The following is a 21654-nucleotide window of genomic DNA, read 5'->3' as shown; positions in this document are numbered from 1 at the left end:
TTCTGCTGTTTTTATTCTCACGGCATCATTTGGCGGATCTGAATAAATGACATTACAGGAACGATTCCTGCAGCTTCCTCCCTTATTTGTTGATGTTTATGAAGGTGACAGAAGGTTATCTGGCCAACAGAACAAACCTAAATCTATTGTGGCCCAACTAATTTACAAAGCGTGTTTACACGTCTGAGCTGGGCGTATTGATTGGTAAAACCCGGTTATGCAGACGGAATACAGATCTCTGTGGGAACGCCTCATATTTAGTGTTCTGTAGCCTCCGATTCACCAGAAACACAACAGGTAATTAAAAAGTTTTCCACCAGCGAGCAGCAGCTCGGTCTGAGGAAAACTCTATGGGATTTGTTGTTCAGATATTTGATTGGACTCTTCGACATGGGCCTCACGTATATGGCATTAGAACCGCCGGCGCTGATGGATGAACTGGTGCTGCTGGGTGCGCCCACCATGGCTGCTGTTTCACAGGCGATTGCAGACAAATGACTCTGCAGACGGAGACCAGAAGCATTCACTTCAGACGGCAGCACACTGAGAAGGTATTGACGGTCCGAAGCAGCGTGCTCTCATTCTCTAGGCCTGAAGAGACGAACCCCGGTGAGCAACGCGGGAACTTTACTTACCCGACTGTTATCGAACAGCTGGAAACGAGCGTTGCTGCTACGCCGATGGCCGAGGAAATCCAAGACAAATAAGGCAAAGAAAAACAAACCCAGGGTAAAAGCCCAGTGCAGATAAACAATATCACAGGTATCGCTCGTGTGATGACACCCGCTGGCTCAGGGGGGAGGTGAAGGGGCGGAGCTACACCTGGAAAAAGTGACACCTGTCTTCTGCCCATAGCATACTCAAACATCAAGATTCTCACATGCACATGAACATCATCCAAACCTCACACAAAGGCTCGGTTAAGCTAACAGATACGCAGAAAAGGGTTCATTTGGAACAAATTCTCTGACAAAAACATACAAAAATGATGCATTTATAAAGTTTGGAAGCAGTTTAAAACATATTTGCTCAGGTTGTCACTTTTGTGAGAAACAGTAACTCGACAGTAACTTTGTCTTCGTCATAGTTTCCCAAACAATTAACATTTGTGTTCCCCTCGTCAGACTCCAACGCATTCACAAAAGGATATGATAAATGAGCCGCACTTGTACAGCGCCCCCCAGAGTAAGGACTCCAAAGCGCTTTACACTACAGTGTATCATTCATCCATTCACACTGATGGTGATGAGCTACGATGTAGCCACAGCTGCCCTGGGGCGCACTGACAGAGGCGAGGCTGCCGAGCACAGGCGCCACCGGTCCCTCCGACCACCACCAGCAGGCAAGGTGGGTTAAGTGTCTTGCCCAAGGACACAACAGCAGCATTCTCTGTCCGGAGCCGGGATTGAACCTGCAACCTTCCGATTACTGGACAACCCGCTCCACGTTGAGCTACTGCTGCCCCCAAACTGGGAAAATAAGTGATCATTAGGAAGGCAGCTAGGGTTAGTAACACCTAAGTTACTTTAGCAGTGTTGTTTCAGAAAACATCAAAAACTTGTGTGTCATGCAGAGGCAACAAGTATTTAATATTAACACTAGAGGTGCTGCAAAAAAGTCTGAATCTGGATTCTTATTTATAAAGATTCTGAATCGATCCCAAGAACTCAAATTTGGTATTTTACAGGTTTGAGATGCACTTTGTCTGTGTTTTTATCTCTGTTAGGAGAGTTAGTACTCCATGTACTTTTGTAATCCCATGATGATTTATTTTGAAATCTGCTGATAAACGGGCACTTGGATGTAATTTTTTTCCATACTCAGAAATTTGAGGTATTCTCATATTTCTTTTCTAAGTTGATAAGCGAGTACACAGGATTACTCATGTATTTATTTGAAGTTATTGATAAGTGATTACTCAGGATTACTCATGTATTAATTTTAAGTTATTGATAAGTGAGTACTCTGGATTACTCGTGTATTTATTTTTAAGTCATTGATAAGTGAGTACTCAAGATTACTCATGTATTTATTTAAAGTTATTGATAAGTGAGTACTCAGGATTACTCATGTATTTATTTAAAGTTATTGATAAGTGAGTACTCGGGATTACTCATGTATTTATTTTAAGTTATTGATAAGTGAGTACTCAGGATTACTCATGTATTTATTAAAAGGTATTGATAAGTGAGTACTCAGGATTACTCATGTATTTATTTTAAGTTATTGATAAGTTAGTACTCAGGATTACTCATGTATTTATTTTAAGTTATTGATAAGTGAGTACTCAGGATTACTCATGTATTTATTTTAAGTTATTGATAAATGAGTACTCAGGATTACTCATGTATTTATTTTAAGTTATTGATAAGTGAGTACTCTTGATTACTCGTATTTATTTTTAAGTTATTGATAAGTGAGTACTCATGATTACTCATGTATTTATTTTAAGTTATTGATAAGTGAGTACTCATGATTACTCATGTATTTATTTTAAGATATTGATAAGTGAGTACTCTAGATTACTCGTATTTATTTTTAAGTTATTGATAAGTGAGTACCCAGGATTACTCATGAATTTATTTTAAGTTATTGATAAATTAGTACTCAGGATTACTCATGTATTTATTTTAAGTTATTGATAAGTGAGTACTCTAGATTACTCATGTTTATATTTAAAGTTAATGATAAGTGAGTACTCAGGATTACTCGTATATTTATTTTTAAGTTATTGATAAGTGAGTACTCAGGATTACTCATGTATTAATTTTAAGTTATTGATAAGTGAGTACTCAGGATTACTCATGTATTAATTTTAAGTTATTGATAAGTGAGTACTCATTATTACTGATGCATTTATCATTAAGTTATTGATAAGTTAGTACTCAGGATTACTCATGTATTTATTTTTAAGTTATCGATAAGAGAGTACTCAGGATTACTCATGTATTTACGTAATTTAAGTTATTGATATGAGAGTACTCAGGATTACTCATGTATGATTTTTTAGTTATTGATAACTGAGTACTCAGGATTACGCATGTATTTATTTTAAGGTATTGATAAGTGAGTTCTGGGGATTACTCATGTATTTATTTTAAGTTATTGATAAGTGAGTACTCATGATTACTCATGCATTTATTTTAAGTTATTGATAAGTGAGTACTCTGGATTACTCGTGTATTTATTTTTAAGTTATTGATAAGTGAGTACTCGGGATTACTCATGTATTTATTTTAAGTTATTGATAAGTGAGTACTCAGGATTACTCATGTATTTATTAAAAGGTATTGATAAGTGAATACTCAAGATTACTCATGTATTTATTTTAAGTTATTGATAAGTTAGTACTCAGGATTACTCATGTATTTATTTTAAGTTATTGATAAGTGAGTACTCAGGATTACTCATGTATTTATTTAAAGGTATTGATAAATGAGTACTCAGGATTACTCATGTATTTATTTTAAGTTATTGATAAGTGAGTACTCTTGATTACTCGTATTTATTTTTAAGTTATTGATAAGTGAGTACTCATGATTACTCATGTATTTATTTTAAGTTATTGATAAGTGAGTACTCATGATTACTCATGTATTTATTTTAAGATATTGATAAGTGAGTACTCTAGATTACTCGTATTTATTTTTAAGTTATTGATAAGTGAGTACCCAGGATTACTCATAAATTTATTTTAAGTTATTGATAAATTAGTACTCAGGATTACTCATGCATTTATTTTAAGTTATTGATAAGTGAGTACTCTAGATTACTCATGTTTATATTTAAAGTTAATGATAAGTGAGTACTCAGGATTACTCGTATATTTATTTTTAAGTTATTGATAAGTGAGTACTCAGGATTACTCATGTATTAATTTTAAGTTATTGATAAGTGAGTACTCAGGATTACTCATGTATTAATTTTAAGTTATTGATAAGTGAGTACTCATTATTACTGATGTATTTATCATTAAGTTATTGATAAGTTAGTACTCAGGATTACTCATGTATTTATTTTTAAGTTATCGATAAGTGAGTACTCAGGATTACTCATGTATTTATTTTAAGTCATTGATATGTGAGTACTCAGGATTACTCATGTATGAATTTTTAGTTATTGATAACTGAGTACTCAGGATTACGCATGTATTTATTTTAAGGTATTGATAAGTGAGTTACGGGGATTACTCATGTATTTATTTTAAGTTATTGATAAGTGAGTACTCATGATTACTCATGCATTTATTTTAAGTTATTGATAAGTGAGTACTCTGGATTACTCGTGTATTTATTTTTAAGTTATTGATAAGTTAGTACTCAGGATTACTCATGTATTTATTTTTAAGTTATCGATAAGTGAGTACTCAGGATTACTCATGTATTTATTTTAAGTTATTGATATTTGAGTACTCAGGATTACTCATGTATGAATTTTTAGTTATTGATAACTGAGTACTCAGGATTAGGCATGTATTTATTTTAAGGTATTGATAAGTGATTTCTGGGGATTACTCATGTATTTATTTTAAGTTATTGATAAGTGAGTACTCATTATTACTCATGCATTTATTTTAAGTTATTGATAAGTGAGTACTCTGGATTACTCGTGTATTTATTTTTAAGTTATTGATAAGTGAGTAGTCAGGATTACTCATGTATTTATTTTAAGTTATTGATAAGTGAGTACTCGGGATTACTCATGTATTTATTTTAAGTTATTGATAAGTGAGTACTCGGGATTACTCATGTATTTATTAAAAGGTATTGATAAGTGAGTACTCAAGATTACTCATGTGTGTATAAGTTGTTACTCTAGATTACTCATGTATTTATTAGAAGATATTGATAAGTGAGTACTCAGGATTACTCATGTATTTATTTTAAGTTATTGATGAGTGAGTACTCTGGATTACTCGTGTCTTTATTTTTAAGTTATTGATAAGTGAGTACTCAGGATTACTCACGTATTTATTTAAAGGTATTGATAAGTGACTACTCGAGATTACTCGTGTGTATTTGAAGTTATTGATAAGTGAGTACTCATGATTACTCATGCATTTATTTTAAGTTATTGATAAGTGAGTACTCAGGATTACTCATGTGTTTATTTTTAAGTTATTGATAAGTGAGTACTCAAGATTACTCATGTGTTTATTTGAAGTTATTGATAAGTGAGTACTCTGGATTACTCGTGTATTTATTTTTAAGTTATTGATAAGTTAGTACTCAGGATTACTCATGTATTTATTTGAAGTTATTGATAAGTGAGTACTCGGGATTACTCATGTATTTATTTTAAGTTATTGATAAGTTAGTACTCGGGATTACTCATGTATTTATTAAAAGGTATTGATAAGTGAGTACTCAAGATTACTCATGTGTGTATAAGTTGTTACTCTAGATTACTCATGTATTTATTAGAAGATATTGATAAGTGAGTACTCAGGATTACTCATGTATTTATTTTAAGTTATTGATGAGTGAGTACTCTGGATTACTCGTGTCTTTATTTTTAAGTTATTTATAAGTGAGTACTCAGGATTACTCACGTATTTATTTAAAGGTATTGATAAGTGAGTACTCGAGATTACTCATGTGTGTATTTGAAGTTATTGATAAGTGAGTACTCATGATTACTCATGCATTTATTTTAAGTTATTGATAAGTGAGTACTCAGGATTACTCATGTGTTTATTTTTAAGTTATTGATAAGTGAATACTCAAGATTACTCATGTGTTTATTTGAAGTTATTGATAAGTGAGTACTCTAGATTACTCATGTATTTATTAGAAGTTACTGATAAGTGAGTAGTCAGGATTACTCATGTATTAATTTAAAGTTATTGATAAATGAGTACTCGGGATTACTCATGTATTTATTTTAAGTTATTGATAAGTGAGTACTCGAGATTACTCATGTGTTTATTTGAAGTTATTGATAAGTGAGTACTCTAGATTACTCATGTATTTATTAGAAGTTACTGATAAGTGAGTAGTCAGGATTACTCATGTATTAATTTTAAGTTATTGATAAATGAGTACTCGGGATTACTCATGTATTTATTTTAAGTTATTGATAAGTGAGTACTCGGGATTACTCATGTGTTTATTTGAAGTTATTGGTAAGTGAGTACTCTAGATTACTCATGTATTTATTAGGAGTTATTGATAAGTGAGTACTCTAGATTACTCATGTATTTATTAGAAGTTACTGATAAGTGAGTAGTCAGGATTACTCATGTATTAATTTTAAGTTATTGATAAATGAGTACTCGGGATTACTCATGTATTTATTTTAAGTTATTGATAAGTGAGTACTCGGGATTACTCATGTGTTTATTTGAAGTTATTGGTAAGTGAGTACTCTAGATTACTCATGTATTTATTAGGAGTTATTGATAAGTGAGTACTCTAGATTACTCATGTATTTATTAGGAGTTATTGATAAGTGAGTACTCTAGATTACTCATGTGTTTATTTGAAGTTATTGGTAAGTGAGTACTCTAGATTACTCATGTATTTATTAGGAGTTATTGATAAGTGAGTACTCTAGATTACTCGTGTATTTATTAGGAGTTATTGATAAGTGAGTACTCTAGATTACTCATTTATTTATTAGGAGTTATTGATAAGTGATTACTCATGATTACTCATGTGTTTATTTGAAGTTATTGGTAAGTGAGTACTCTAGATTACTCATGTATTTATTAGGAGTTATTGATAAGTGACTACTCTAGATTACTCATGTATTTATTAGGAGTTATTGATAAGTGAGTACTCTAGATTACTCATGTATTTATTAGGAGTTATTGATAAGTGAGTACTCATGATTACTCATGTATTTATTAGGAGTTATTGATAAGTGAGTACTCTAGATTACTCATGTGTTTATTTGAAGTTATTGATAAGTGAGTACTCTAGATTACTCATGTATTTATTAGGAGTTATTGGTAAGTGAGTACTCTAGATTACTCATTTATTTATTAGGAGTTATTGATAAGTGAGTACTCATGATTACTCATGTGTTTATTTGAAGTTATTGGTAAGTGAGTACTCTAGATTACTCATGTATTTATTAGGAGTTATTGATAAGTGAGTACTCTAGATTACTCATGTGTTTATTTGAAGTTATTGATAAGTGAGTACTCTAGATTACTCATGTATTTATTAGGAGTTATTGATAAGTGAGTACTCTAGATTACTCATGTATTTATTTTAAGTTATTGATAAGTGAGTACTCGAGATTACTCATGTGTTTATTTGAAGTTATTGATAAGTGAGTACTCTAGATTACTCATGTATTTATTAGAAGTTACTGATAAGTGAGTAGTCAGGATTACTCATGTATTAATTTTAAGTTATTGATAAGTGAGTACTCGAGATTACTCATGTGTTTATTTGAAGTTATTGATAAGTGAGTACTCTAGATTACTCATGTATTTATTAGAAGTTACTGATAAGTGAGTAGTCAGGATTACTCATGTATTAATTTTAAGTTATTGATAAATGAGTACTCGGGATTACTCATGTATTTATTTTAAGTTATTGATAAATGAGTACTCGGGATTACTCATGTATTTATTTTAAGTTATTGATAAGTGAGTACTCGAGATTACTCATGTGTTTATTTGAAGTTATTGATAAGTGAGTACTCTAGATTACTCATGTATTTATTAGAAGTTACTGATAAGTGAGTAGTCAGGATTACTCATGTATTAATTTTAAGTTATTGATAAATGAGTACTCGGGATTACTCATGTATTTATTTTAAGTTATTGATAAGTGAGTACTCGGGATTACTCATGTGTTTATTTGAAGTTATTGGTAATTGAGTACTCTAGATTACTCATGTATTTATTAGGAGTTATTGATAAGTGAGTACTCTAGATTACTCATGTATTTATTAGAAGTTACTGATAAGTGAGTAGTCAGGATTACTCATGTATTAATTTTAAGTTATTGATAAATGAGTACTCGGGATTACTCATGTATTTATTTTAAGTTATTGATAAGTGAGTACTCGGGATTACTCATGTGTTTATTTGAAGTTATTGGTAAGTGAGTACTCTAGATTACTCATGTATTTATTAGGAGTTATTGATAAGTGAGTACTCTAGATTACTCATGTATTTATTAGGAGTTATTGATAAGTGAGTACTCTAGATTACTCATGTGTTTATTTGAAGTTATTGGTAAGTGAGTACTCTAGATTACTCATGTATTTATTAGGAGTTATTGATAAGTGAGTACTCTAGATTACTCGTGTATTTATTAGGAGTTATTGATAAGTGAGTACTCTAGATTACTCATTTATTTATTAGGAGTTATTGATAAGTGATTACTCATGATTACTCATGTGTTTATTTGAAGTTATTGGTAAGTGAGTACTCTAGATTACTCATGTATTTATTAGGAGTTATTGATAAGTGACTACTCTAGATTACTCATGTATTTATTAGGAGTTATTGATAAGTGAGTACTCTAGATTACTCATGTATTTATTAGGAGTTATTGATAAGTGAGTACTCATGATTACTCATGTATTTATTAGGAGTTATTGATAAGTGAGTACTCTAGATTACTCATGTGTTTATTTGAAGTTATTGATAAGTGAGTACTCTAGATTACTCATGTATTTATTAGGAGTTATTGGTAAGTGAGTACTCTAGATTACTCATTTATTTATTAGGAGTTATTGATAAGTGAGTACTCATGATTACTCATGTGTTTATTTGAAGTTATTGATAAGTGAGTACTCTAGATTACTCATGTATTTATTAGGAGTTATTGATAAGTGAGTACTCGGGATTACTCATGTGTTTATTTGAAGTTATTGATAAGTGAGTACTCTAGATTACTCATGTATTTATTAGGAGTTATTGATAAGTGAGTACTCTAGATTACTCATGTATTTATTAGGAGTTATTGATAAGTGAGTACTCATGATTACTCATGTATTTATTAGGAGTTATTGATAAATGAGAGAACACGTTTTCCTTTGGAAGAAATCTGAGGCTCTTTTTTAAACAGGTTTCAGATTCAAATGTTAAACTTTTTTCTACACATCCTTGAAAAGTATTTGACCGTATTACTTTCAAAGCTACTGTTAGGTAACTAAAGATTAGTCATATTTTACAAGGTAAGCAAAAATAAATGCTGCCTTTTGGTCAAAAGATTGTTTCTGTTTACAGTTTTAGAATCACTTTAGTTTACATTGTAAATTTGCATTTTATGAACATGACCGGTTTAAAGTCAAATAAAAATTTCCCATAGCTTTAACTAACTTGCACAACAAAGTAGTTCATCCTGGAGCTGAGGCTCTTTGTTAATATTAATTGTGAATCGATTTCAATCGAGAATCAAGTCAGAATCGAATCGGCACCCCGAGAATCGGAATCAAATCAAGTCGTGAGTGGCTCTACACGTCCCTAACTAACACTAAATGAGTATTAAACATTAAAGTTGTGGCTTTTCACACAGCTTAGAGTTCAGCCAGGATGGGTTAACCCTCAGCTCAGCAGGATAGAAGCAGAACTGAGAACTGAACCCAGTCGCAGGGGAAATGACATCACTGGTGAGACCTGTAGCAAAAGATGCTGACCATGCGGTTTCTTCCAGCGCAGGACTGAGCTTGGGCATGTGTGGGCTTTAACGAGGATTACATCGAGGGTGGTGTGGGGGGTCCAGGGCAGGATATATTGGTTTGAGACTTTAATGTTGCTGTTTCACTCAGCAGAAGCACCAGAACCCCCTCGGGGCGTGTCACTGTTCACTCCTAACGATGGTTCGTCTCTACAGCCTAGTCTGCATCTGGAGACGTTGTCTCTGGATTCTCAGGCATGTGTGTGTGTGTGTGTGTGTGTGTGTGTGTGTGTGTGTGTGTGTGTGTGTGTGTGTGTGTGTGTGTGTGTGTGTGTGTGTGTTGGTAAATTTGTTTAAATCTCTGAGAAATAAAACTGAGGGGCATCAGTTTTGTGATTAAATCATGAAACTCAAGAGACTCCAGAACTGCTGGTGGAAACTTTTGTGAGTTTTTAAGACTTATTTTGACCTGAAAAGCTGTAAAAATGCCCTTGTTCTCTCTGATTTGAACATGATTCCTTTAATTCTGCTGTTAGATCATGCTGCTGACTGACCCTGAGGTGGAGAGCAGCCTTCTCATCAGCTCCGACGAAGGGGCCACGTACCAGAAGTACCGGCTGAACTTCTACATCCTGAGCCTGCTTTTCCACCCCGAACAGGAAGACTGGATCCTGGCGTACAGCCACGATCAAAAGGTGAGGCGGCGGGCACGGCTGGAGCAGCCTGGGAAAAGAAATCCCACCGGCAAAACCAGTCTGGGGTCCCTGTGTGGGTCTGAGCTGCAGAGATCACTGTGAGATCCTGGAGAGTTAGAGGTTCGTGGAGTTCACACAAACGAGAATAAATGAGAGAATAAAAGCATTTAGTCGGAGAAATGGTGGTGTTCAAAAAGAGGAGGAGAGACATCAAAGCTGTAAATCAGATGAAAGTAATTTCATTTGCTAATTGTTTCAGTCAAACACAAAAACACATCCTCACCTCCGTGCAGCGCTGCAGGAAAGTGATTAATGACAGTATTTTATCTGTAAGGCTGCCTGCAGACGACAACGTGAGCTGTTTGCACCACATGTACGCCTACCTACATTTGTATTTTAACTTCCTGGGATCATTTCCTGTTCATTCATTTTGCTACGGCCTTGCACGGGAAGGACATGCCAGCTCCATGTAAGAAGTCCGCCGTCAGGGTTCTGACTCAGCTACCAGCTGTGACATCATGCATAATTATTCACGTAATAAAACCCCAAAACTCCTTTGATGAAATGAGTTATGGATAGATGACAGTAAATCTTCTAGCTTTTGAGTAACTTAAACTCGGTTTGGTGTAAAAAAACGATCTCCTGTATAAATCCAATAATAAACTCTTAAGTAATGAAAATATTTGCAGGTGTTTCTCTAAATGAATCTCCCTCTGGAAACAGGAAACACATGATTTAGTTGTTTAATGGAAACACGGAAACCATTTCAACCTTTTAAATCAGCCTCCATCGATTAATCTGGGTGTTTAATTATTCCTGTTTGTGCTCACAAAGGCAGAAAATGTACGTTTATTACTCCTGCAGCATGTAGAAGCTTTTGGTTCGTGGGTGAATATCTTTAAATTACAGGAACGGAGCTGGTCTTTGCTTCTGTTTTAGCTGAATGAATAGATTCAGACAACCAAGCTGGATCATAACATTATTGTGTGTTTTATTTATCAGATTTCAATTAGTTACTCGAGAAGCCCAAGTATAATTCACACAGGTCACAGTGTTTTTTACCTTTGTTTATTTTTATCATACATCCAACCAGCTGGTAGGGCCGATTCAGGAGTTCAGGAGAGGGGGGTCAGTCGGATTGTCGAAGCTCGGATTCAGGAGGAGCAATGTGGTTTTCATCCTGGCGGTGGAACCGTGGACCAGCTTCATGCCCTTAGGAGGGTCCTGGAGGGTGCGGGAGTTCGCCCAACCAAACTACATGTGTTTTGGAGGAGGCGCTCGACTGTGTGCCTCTGGATTATGGGGTACCAGGCCCTTTGATGCGGGCTGTTAGGGACCTGTACGACCGGCGTCAGAGCAATGCCAGCAGTAAGTCGGGCTTGTTCCAGGGGCAGTTGGACTCCACCAAGGCTGCCCTTTGTCACAGATTATTTGACGGCATTTCTAGGTGGGGAGCAGAATGACTGAATGCTCTACTCCCCATGGTGACAAGAAGAGCGGAGGGAGCCGAGAGTTGAGGAACAATAGAGGAACGAAGAGAGCGGACAGGACAGTCTCTGATTTATAAAGCGTAGATTGTGTGCAGCTGTGCGTACTCCATGTTTTATAGGTCACAAACCTACTTGGTGTAAGTACTTTTTATTTTTGCTGAGCTTAAGTACGGTTTTAGAAAGGATTCTACGCCATGTTTTATAAATGAGACCCCAGGTCTCTGATTTTTGCAGATGATGTGGTACTGTTGGCTTTATCGGAACATTATCGCCAGCTTTCCCTAAAGCGGTTCGCAGCCGAGTGGGAAGCAGCTGGGATGAGAACCAGCTCCTCTAAATCTGAGACCATGGTCTTGAATCATAAAAGGGTAGAATGCCTTCTCCGGGTCAGGGACAAAGTCCTGCCACAAGTGGAGGAGTTAAAGTATCCTGAGGTTTTGTTCATGAGTGAGGGAAAGATGGGTGGGGAGATCGACAGGTGAATCGGTGCAGTGGTGAAGGCGTGGTAACGGTCTGTTGTGGTGAAGAGAGAGTTGAGCCGGATTTAGATGTTGTTAAAGTGATACTTTGCAAAATTTTCAGATCTATTAATTATTTTCTTGAGCCACTATGTGCTAAAATTATTCTTTACAAAGTTTTTGAAAGAACTATCGCCCCCATTGGCCAGAATATTTTCAACTGGCTCTGCTCTGTTGGGACTTTAAAAGAAGGAGCTGACATACCTGGCGCAGCAGTCTGCTTCCAGCAGGTTTCCTGCATGTTTTTAGGGATGAATCACTCCTGTAGACACTAAAGAAGGCTGGGAGATGTTTCAGCTTAAAGGTTGGTTTATGCTTGACGCGTCCGCGAGGTCCGCACGGCTCCGCGCGGAAAAGTTGCGTCATTTTAACAACCACGCCCCTCCACCGTGTCTCCGCACGGCCCAGAATTTCCGCAACGCGCACCTCGGAAAATTTCTAACCACGCGGACGTACATACGCGGAAAAACATGGCGGACCGGCAAGAACTAGTATGGCAGAGGTTGGTAAATACAGACATTTGTATGATTCAGCTCTCAGAGATCACCGTGATCGACATGTTGTTAATAATTCTTGGAGAGAAATAGCTCGCACTGTCGGAAAAGACGAGGACGCTGTTAAAAATGCTGGAATGCCGTGTTGTAAACAGTAATTTCTACTTCTACTATGGTGTAGTGTTGGATGCATGCCGTAGAGCTCCATGCTGCCCCCTACAGTTTGGGAGAATATTGGCTCACCGCAGAGACGAGCCGCATGAACCATAAACGCTGCGAGGTGCGAAGCGGGTTCCATCCGCGAGCCGCATCACCGCGCGGAAAGTGAATGCATCAAGCATAAACCAAGCTTAAGGTGTTAAAAAGACAAACGCACAGCAAGGGGATACGTCTAGCTTTCAGTTCTACAAACAGACACTAGGGGGTGCTAAAAGCGAGCTAAAACTGCCTAGTTCCCCTTCAATAATACAACCTAATGTCATGAGTTCTGCTCATTTTGATCAGGAGTTTTACCTTAAAGGTCTAAAACATCACATCAACCACAACATATTGCTAGAATGAGACAAAATAGAACAGAATAGATTAGAATAGACTTTATTGATCCCATAGTGGGGAAATTCACTTTTCACAGCAGCACCAACAGTTAGAGAATAAAGAAAACAAACAAAAAACCAACAATACAAGTATATATTCATAGGCAGTAAGCTATTACTGCACCCTTCAAACACTAAAAACCACAAACAAAAATGAAACTTGGGTTCCAGAGCTGTGCAGCAAACTGTTAGGGACACAGACGTACTATGTAAATCCAGTACTGCACAGGTACTGAACACATACTGAGTACTGCATTGGTGTTATTAAGTACCAGGACAGTGATAGTACCAGTTAAACTGAGTTATACACTCTTACTGCAGAGGGGATGAATGACCTACGGTAGCGTTTTGTTTACATCAGTCTGCCTCTGAAGGAGGGACTAAAGCGCCTAAATGTGGCTCCGTCTCAAAGCTTCGCTTCACGTTTGGCTGAACATCAGGCTAGATGTACTGATCTCAGAGGTCTGACCCACAGAAAACATTTTCTGACATCACAGCTAAAGTTTGTATTTATGCATATTTGGTGAGAAAAGAGTCCGATGAGATTCTGTACTGGTCCCTCGATCTAAAGGACCGTGTCTCATTTGATCTGACTGTTCTCTAACTGAGCTGCTACGTGTTCTATGATAGAACTGCATAAACGTGTGAGGTTTGTGCAACGCGTCACCGTTTAGTCTCGTGGAGTTTTAATTACGGGTCGTGGGTTCTTGTTTCATTTGGGATTTTGTTGCATTGAGGATTCAGTTTGTTGTCTCTGGTGGTTTTAATCTGTGACATGAATTCTTTGGACTTGACGTGCGTCTCTGGACGTCCAGATGAGCTCTTTTCCATTTTCACTCAACCCTTTTTTCGTTCACTTTCCCTCCTCTCTACTTTCTGACCACCTGCTCTGATCTCTCACCCATCCATTGACAGCTCTGTCTTTACAAATCACCGTAAAGGGTTTCTGTATTCTTCTCCTATATTTGGACGCTGCTTCCTTTCAACTCAGCATGACACGCGCCGGCTTACAGCGATGAATAATGGCTCTTATTTTCGGGTCAGGGCCAGGCTGAAAGGCTCGTTTTGGCTAAAGCTGTAATTTCAACAACACCAGAAACATCGATGCTTCTGTCACCCCGAAGGAAACAGGACAGACGGCTAAGAAGAAGCCGATCAGGATGCTCTCGTCCTTTTGTTGTAACAGATGTTAAACTTCACCCCCAGGTCCTGGGCTGTGCTGCACCGTTGCTGCAGTGATGCATAATGCAGAAACACACTTCTGCAGTTTAAAGGATCTAACTTATTAATAGTCATCACACTCATTATGTATTAGATGCTTAGAACCGTGGTGGTTGTATGAAAACTCCCTCTAGTGGTGCGCAGAAATAAATCATGTCATAATAAACAAGATCGGCTTGTTTTAAAGGTCAACTTTACTCATATTTTTAATACGTTTGCAGTGGTCTCTAGTAGGAACGAATGCCCGGTGAGTCGTTCTCGGGGGAATAAAAGCACAGGTGCTCCTGTTTGAGGAGGACGGGTTCGGCTGGAGGAGAAAGGAGCTTCAGACGGCAGGAGATGGAGTCTTATTTCCTGGTATTTGGACATCTCTCCTCTGGATAACAGCAATGTGACTTTACCACTGTGTTTTGTTGCTCTGCAATGTTTTATCTCCACAAATAACACAAGCCTGAAGGAGTTCAGCTGTGGGGTGGAGTTGCTAATGCTAACAGTTAGCTTCTCCTAGTTGAGGCGTTCTCTGCTGCTTCCTGAGCGCTAAACCAAAAAAAGGCCTTCCCCGTCGTGAGTCAAGATTAGTGAGTCGATAAGAACGGTGCAGTGTTTGCTTGCATTTAGCACCCCGGGCATTTCTGAACTCAGCGTATTTCCATTTCTTTCTATCAGAAGCGAACACAGGAAACAGGTGCAGACTATTTCTCGTTCAGCCTTCATGACGTCCTCAGAATACAAACGACAAGTAAAGCTGGTTTCTCAGTGTGTGTTCTTTAAATGGGTGAATGGGTTGTTTCTTCTAACTCATCACATGTTTGATTCCTTGTAGGTAAACAATGCACAAATTGTTGACTAATTAAATCCCAAAATAATAAACTAATAATAATCTTAAAAGCTGTAGTGTCTCATAAACAGACCTATGTGTTATCTAATGACGTTTTCTGATCAAAAAGCATCAGACTGCCAGCATTTTTGAGCGTTTTTACTGTTTTTAAGAGTCAAAGTAATTATTTATGTTTATTAATGTTTATGTTTATTCATTTAGCAGACGCTTTTATCCAAAGCGATTTAGTTTATAACCTATAGGGCATGTTGTGATCTGTGGGGGAAACCGGAGTACCCGGAGGAAACCCACGCATGCATGGGGAGAACACGCAACTCCACGCAGAAAGGCCGCAGCCGAGTTTCGAACCTGCAACCTTCGTGCTGCGAGGCAACAGTGCTAACCACTGCGCCACCATGCAGCCCTTTGTGCTCTTTGATCATGTGAAACTACAGAAAAAAAAACACTTATGTCATCAGGGGGCTTGTTCCCGGGCCCGTCTCAATAAGAAGGCAATGAATGAGTTAATATATCAATTATTATTATGTTTTATGTCATTATGTCACTCTATAACACTAAAACAGAGATAAATAAATAAATGTTGCTGGCAGATCCTCCACCAGGGGGCAGCAGGCATGTACAGGACAGCATTAGGGCAGGTTTTAGATGAAGGTACTAATCTTGATGCTCCATCTGGAGGCTTTACGGTTATGGTGGGGATTTAGGACATCAGGCTTCATTAAATAAGCTAAATACGTTCCAAGTTGGTACGTAGCGTAAAAAAATGTTTGTCAACAAATGTCATTGATCACAAAAAACGCATTTTTCCATCTTAAATGATAAATGAGCCGCACTTGTATAGCGCCTCTCAGAGTCAGGACTCCAAAGCGCTTTACACTACAGTGTATCATTCATCCATTCACACACACATTCACACACTGGTGGTGATGAGCTACGATGTAGCCACAGCTGCCCTGGGGCGCACTGACAGCGGCGAGGCTGCCGAGTGCTGGCGCCACCGGTCCCTCCGACCACCACCAGCAGGCAACGTGGGTTAAGTGTCTTGCCCAAGGACACAACAGCAGAATTCTTTGTCCAAAGCCGGGATCGAACCTGCAACCTTCCGATCACTGGACAACCTGCTCAACCTGTTGAGCCGCTGCTGCCCAACAGGATCATATTTTTACTGCTGTACTTAAGCGTTTGTTCGGTTTATGGTCATGGACTCATCCAACACGATGTTGACTTAAGACACAGCATGAACAACGTATTATCCATTTCCTCTGTTGCTCTACATCGGCTGGCAGGACATCATCCACCCCATCTCTGTTTCCCGTCTTCACCTTCCACTAGCTCGCTCGTCCCCTCACATCGTCTCCACCTCAAAAGTGCTTCTCTTTCAATTTCCCTGCCTCCTTTTGGCAGAACTGCTGCATTTGTTGATTGAGAGACCTTTCGGAGGCTGTGAAGGCTGCAACGACCCACTCCACCTCACCACCGCAACCCTTTCACCTCCTCCGCCTCCTGCTCCCTGCCTCTTCACTGTCACTTGCTTGGCTACATACTAACTGACTTCAAGAGGGTAATTAGTCAAAGTGATTTCCTCCTTCCCCACGTCCCTCCCCTTCTTTCTTTCACTTGCATCTGCTCGCCCCATCTTGGCATGGACGTCCTGAAATCCATCAGTGACATTTATCTTTCTCACTTTAACACAAAACAGATGCACTCCTTACATTCATTTGTACATTTCCACAGAATGGTGCATGTTTCCATCGCTATGGTGATGGAAGCATAATGGATGATGCCTAAAACTGATTAGTTTTTATGTTCAGCCATGTTGTTTTCTTATTATTTATCAGACATACAAATATCCCAAAAAATGGTATTTTTGCTAAAAGAGTAAAAATTAAAATGGTCAAAGTTTGAAAACAGTGTTTGAAACAAATTCTAATTCATGCTATATGTTTCCTGATTATTTATCACAACCGTCAGTGACCAGTGACATCACATCAGAATGTAAATTAAACTATGTAAGAGTGATGAAGGTATAGTTTAGGGATGTCCAGATCCGGTCACGTGATCAAAATCGGTCCCGATCTCTTGGTTTCAGACTCGATCGGGATTGGGCGTTCCTTCCCCGGACTCGGATACAGCAGGGGTCAAATTACAGGAGAGCTAAGGGAAACAGGTTCTCCTGAAAGGTTGTCGGGCTCCCCTGAAACCCTCAACTTACGCACCCAGAGGGAGCCTGAAAAAGATCCAGTTTCCACCAATATTACATTATTTAAAAATATTGCGACAGAGTGCTGATTATTCATGCGCTCCACGCAGCTGCGTTCTGCACACGGCCACATTCTCAAAATGGCTTCATCCAAAAAATATGCCATTAACACACGATCGATCGTGCCTGTTCTTATTCTCTCTGGTCATTCGCGTCTTTGAGCCTGGCTTGAGGGGCAGCAGTAGCTCAACAGGTTGAGCGGGTTGTCCAGAAATCGGAAGGTTGCAGGTTCGATCCCGGCTTTGGACAAAGAATTCTGCCGTTGTGTCCTTGGGCAAGACACTTAACCCACCTTGCCTGCTGGTGGTGGTCGGAGGGACCGGTGGCGCCTGTGCTCGGCTGCCTCGCCTCTGTCAGTGCGCCCCAGGGCAGCTGTGGCTACATCGCAGCTCATCACCATCAGTGTGTGAATGAGTGTGTGAATGGATGAATGATGCACTGTAGTGTAAAGCGCTTTGGAGTCCTTACTCTGAGAGGTGCTGTACAAGTGCGGGTCGTTATCATTTACATGCCGCTGCGGTGCTCGTCACCCGTGGTCCGGTGAGTCCACGTCACTAGCAGGAGCAGCGCAGCACACTATGGTATGTTTTCTGCTGTCAGTGCATCCATTTGATCTGCTTAGTTAAAAAGCTACTTGAGAGGTGAAAAAGTAGGATGCCAGGCAGCAGTTTTTCTGGAGGACTGAGAGGAAGTGCAGGAACACCAGAGACCAACAGGACAGAACGATAAAAACCAAGAAAACAAAGTTCTTGGACTAGGTAGATTTATCCCACTACACATTTTTACCTTTGCAAAGCAATAATTCATGAGCATGTGATATTTATAAATTTGACACAAGTCAGACCACTTGCAAAGTTCAGTTCCACACCCAGGGCCGTAACAAGGGATTTTGGGGGACAAGGCAAAATAGACCCTTGCCAGGTACTTTAAGTTGAGGTGCCATTTATTTTTATATTTGCAATAAAATCCAAAAGTGAAGAATTCATGTTTTTTATTACTTGATTGTTAAAACTCTCTCACAGAAGTGACCTGTTTGTTAACGAGTTGTTACACGGTAAAAAAAATATATAAAAAAATTAAAGAGCAAGTCACCCCCAAATCAACTTATTTTTTCTGATAAGCTATATGAAATAGTGTTTAATCGTGCTGTAGAATCTTCTAGTCAATATTTGCTCTTAAAAGATCTAGTCACCCTCTACGAGAGTCCTACTCCACTCCCACTTCCTGTTTGAAAAATGCAATAAATGCTGTTGCCTGGCAGACTGAGAGGGCGGAGCAACTAACAAATACACAGACAGTTTCACGACATTGTGACATAATTTACCATCTAACGTCATAGTGTACGTCTCCTCCAATAGCGATTGCAGATTTGAATTCAAATACATTGCAGTTTTTACCTGAAGACGGTACAACATTGACGTTTTTAGGCAGAATATTAAAATTTTGACTAATATGCACAATGCATGTCTCCAGCACGATTAGACTCTCATTTATATAGTTTATTAGCCAAAAGAAAGTTGATTTAGGGGTAACTTGCTCTTTAAATCAAATATAAGGAACATTCTGGATCAGTTTCTTTGCTTTCTTTCTTCATTTTTTATGTATCAAAACTCTGTCTTATATTTAATAACATACTTTGCTGCCACGACATACAAATGACACAAAACCATGACTGCAGGTCATCAGAAGGACCCTAATAAAGGGAAAAGGCAGCATCTGTTGATTTGTAGACAGTAGTTTGGTTTCCATGGTAACATCTAATGTAGCCTGCTGGTTAAGATGTGAAAAAATAAAATAAAATAAACACCAGCTCATAGTTGAGCCATTCATAGCATTATTTCCTAATTTGCCAAAAAGGAAGAACTTGATAGCCACATACATAATTTTTGTTTCTTTCCGAGAGTTCTGGGTCACCTGCAGATGGTGCAATCGCTCGAAATCTGTGCACCAGCTTGTCTCACCCGGAATAGGAACACACTTATGTGGAGACGGCTTGTTTCTAGCTTTTAAGGTGGTTTCCAACTGCACCACAAGTCACCCCGTCTCTCTAACTAGATGAGGATTAGGTTGGTTCACATTAGCATTAGGACCTTCCCGAAGCTGATGTGGGTGTCCCACTGGGATGTGAGCTTGGTCCCTTTGTGTTGTTTTACAGGTCTGTTTCCCAATGGCCATGACCACCCCTAGAAAATTTCCAGTGCATAAATCCTGTTAGTGTTCACTCAAACTATAAATTAATGTTATTTATTCATCACATAAATGTAGAAAACAATAACACTTATACAATTAATGAGTAAAGAAATGACCAGAATAAAAAAATACATTTTTCTGCTTTTCACCATTTAAAAAAAGTGTTTATTTCCATAGTTTTTTACACAGCAACAGGTAAATTAAACAAAAAAAAGTTTTTTTTTTATTAAATAACATTTTAAATAACTGAAATGTATTTTTCTGAAATAGTTGCATATATATATATATATATATATATATATATATAGGTCAGATCATCCATCGGTGAGCCTGTGACAATGAATGACCAAAGACCACTTACGCAAACCCATATTTTTTTTTTATTTTGCGATCATTTCAAACTGAAAGATTTTATCAACAGCATAAGACATTTGTGAATCCGTCCAGGGTGTCTGCATCGCTCAAGGTGTTTCTTCAAAAACATGTACCTGACCAGGATGCACATTTTCATATTTTTCAATCATTTTCTGGAGCCGGTATGTGCTTAAATCACCCTGAACAGTCACTCGGACCCCTGTGGCCAGAATACCGCACTTGCAGCTTCAGAGTATCCTTTGTTTGTCTCAGCGAACCCTTATAATCAGTAACTGTATAGCAACTGCAGAGAAAATATCCTAGTGTTGCCCTTCTCTGCAGCCCGTCTTGTTTTTGGAGATAAAACTCTAACATTGCAGAGCAGAGTCGTGTTGATGGTAACTAATCTGAGGAAAGATGTCCACATATCCTTAAATTAGACTCCACATCCTGTTATCTGAATCTTAACTCTGATCTGGCTCACTTCTACTTCCTGAAACAGGCACACCTGGGCTAAATCTACCCAGCGCTGTTAGTGATTTAGGAAACAACCTTTTATAGATAATTATTTTTTTAAATGAAAATATTTAGTTCAGTAAAAAGTGTCAGAAGAAGAAAGTTGAATTTCTGAATAAACCATGAAATCAGTTTGTCTGCATTTAGCTTTATTTTGTAAAATAAAGGTTTTAATAACGAGTAGATTTGATGTTGATGAAACAAGCTTGAGTTTATAAAAGTTAGCATGAACCATTTATAGATTACTAATTACATCAAATCTTCAGCCGAACACTGAGGCCATGTTGTTGTAAAGGCTAATTACATGTCATACCTTCACACTAATGCTCTTTAATATATTAAAATTCAATTAGAAAATAAATTATTGTGGAAAAAAATATAAATGTTTCCATCACCGATAAATAATTATCTGATGTGCATGGTTGGTCAAGTTTAAAACAATGTAAAAACACTGAATTAATTTTAAATGAAATGTAAGCGACAAAGTAAACAGATTAGAACGAGTGTTTTATCAGAGAGTTCAGGTGTTGGAGCTTAAAACGATTTTATTCGAGTCTGTCAAGGTTATTACCTCACTGGTCCGCAGACATGCTGGAGAGTCGGTTTTACACATGTTTGTTTTCTGTGCTGCTGTGTGATAATTAGATACGTTGGGATGAACGTTTGTAAAAAAAATAATAATAAAAGCAACAAAATAAAGTTTTAGCATATTTAACCCTGTTTCAGCTCCCGTGTGTGTGTGTGTGTGTGTGTGTGTGTGTGTGTGTGTGTGTGTGTAAATCTACAGTATTAGTTCTGTCTGCATGAAAAATCTGTTAAAGAGCAAGTCACCCCCTACCAGATTCTTACTCAACTCCCACTTCCTGTTTGAAAAATGCTGTTTCCTAGCAGACCGAGAGGG

The 21654-nt window shown here is 37.8% G+C and overlaps 1 protein-coding gene across 5 annotated transcripts in view; it reads left to right on the top strand.

The window, feature by feature from the left end:
- sorcs1 (sortilin-related VPS10 domain containing receptor 1) overlaps positions 1–21654 on the top strand; it is a 240367-nt gene that overhangs the window by 161543 nt on the left and 57170 nt on the right. For all 5 annotated transcript variants that reach the window (XR_008563892.2, XR_001574014.3, XM_054743833.2 and 2 more), the window contains exon 4: positions 10121–10279. Coding sequence is in view for 3 of the 5 variants with exons in the window: in XM_054743833.2 (XP_054599808.2) it covers positions 10121–10279 (159 nt within the window). In the remaining 2 variants the exon portion in view is untranslated. The remainder of the gene's footprint in view (positions 1–10120; positions 10280–21654) is intronic.

The sequence above is a fragment of the Nothobranchius furzeri genome, chromosome 6 (genome assembly GCF_043380555.1).
Source record: "Nothobranchius furzeri strain GRZ-AD chromosome 6, NfurGRZ-RIMD1, whole genome shotgun sequence".
Taxonomy (NCBI): Eukaryota; Metazoa; Chordata; class Actinopteri; order Cyprinodontiformes; family Nothobranchiidae; genus Nothobranchius; species Nothobranchius furzeri.
Note: the sequence above shows the minus strand (reverse complement) of the source record. Positions and strands in the feature narration are given on the sequence as shown.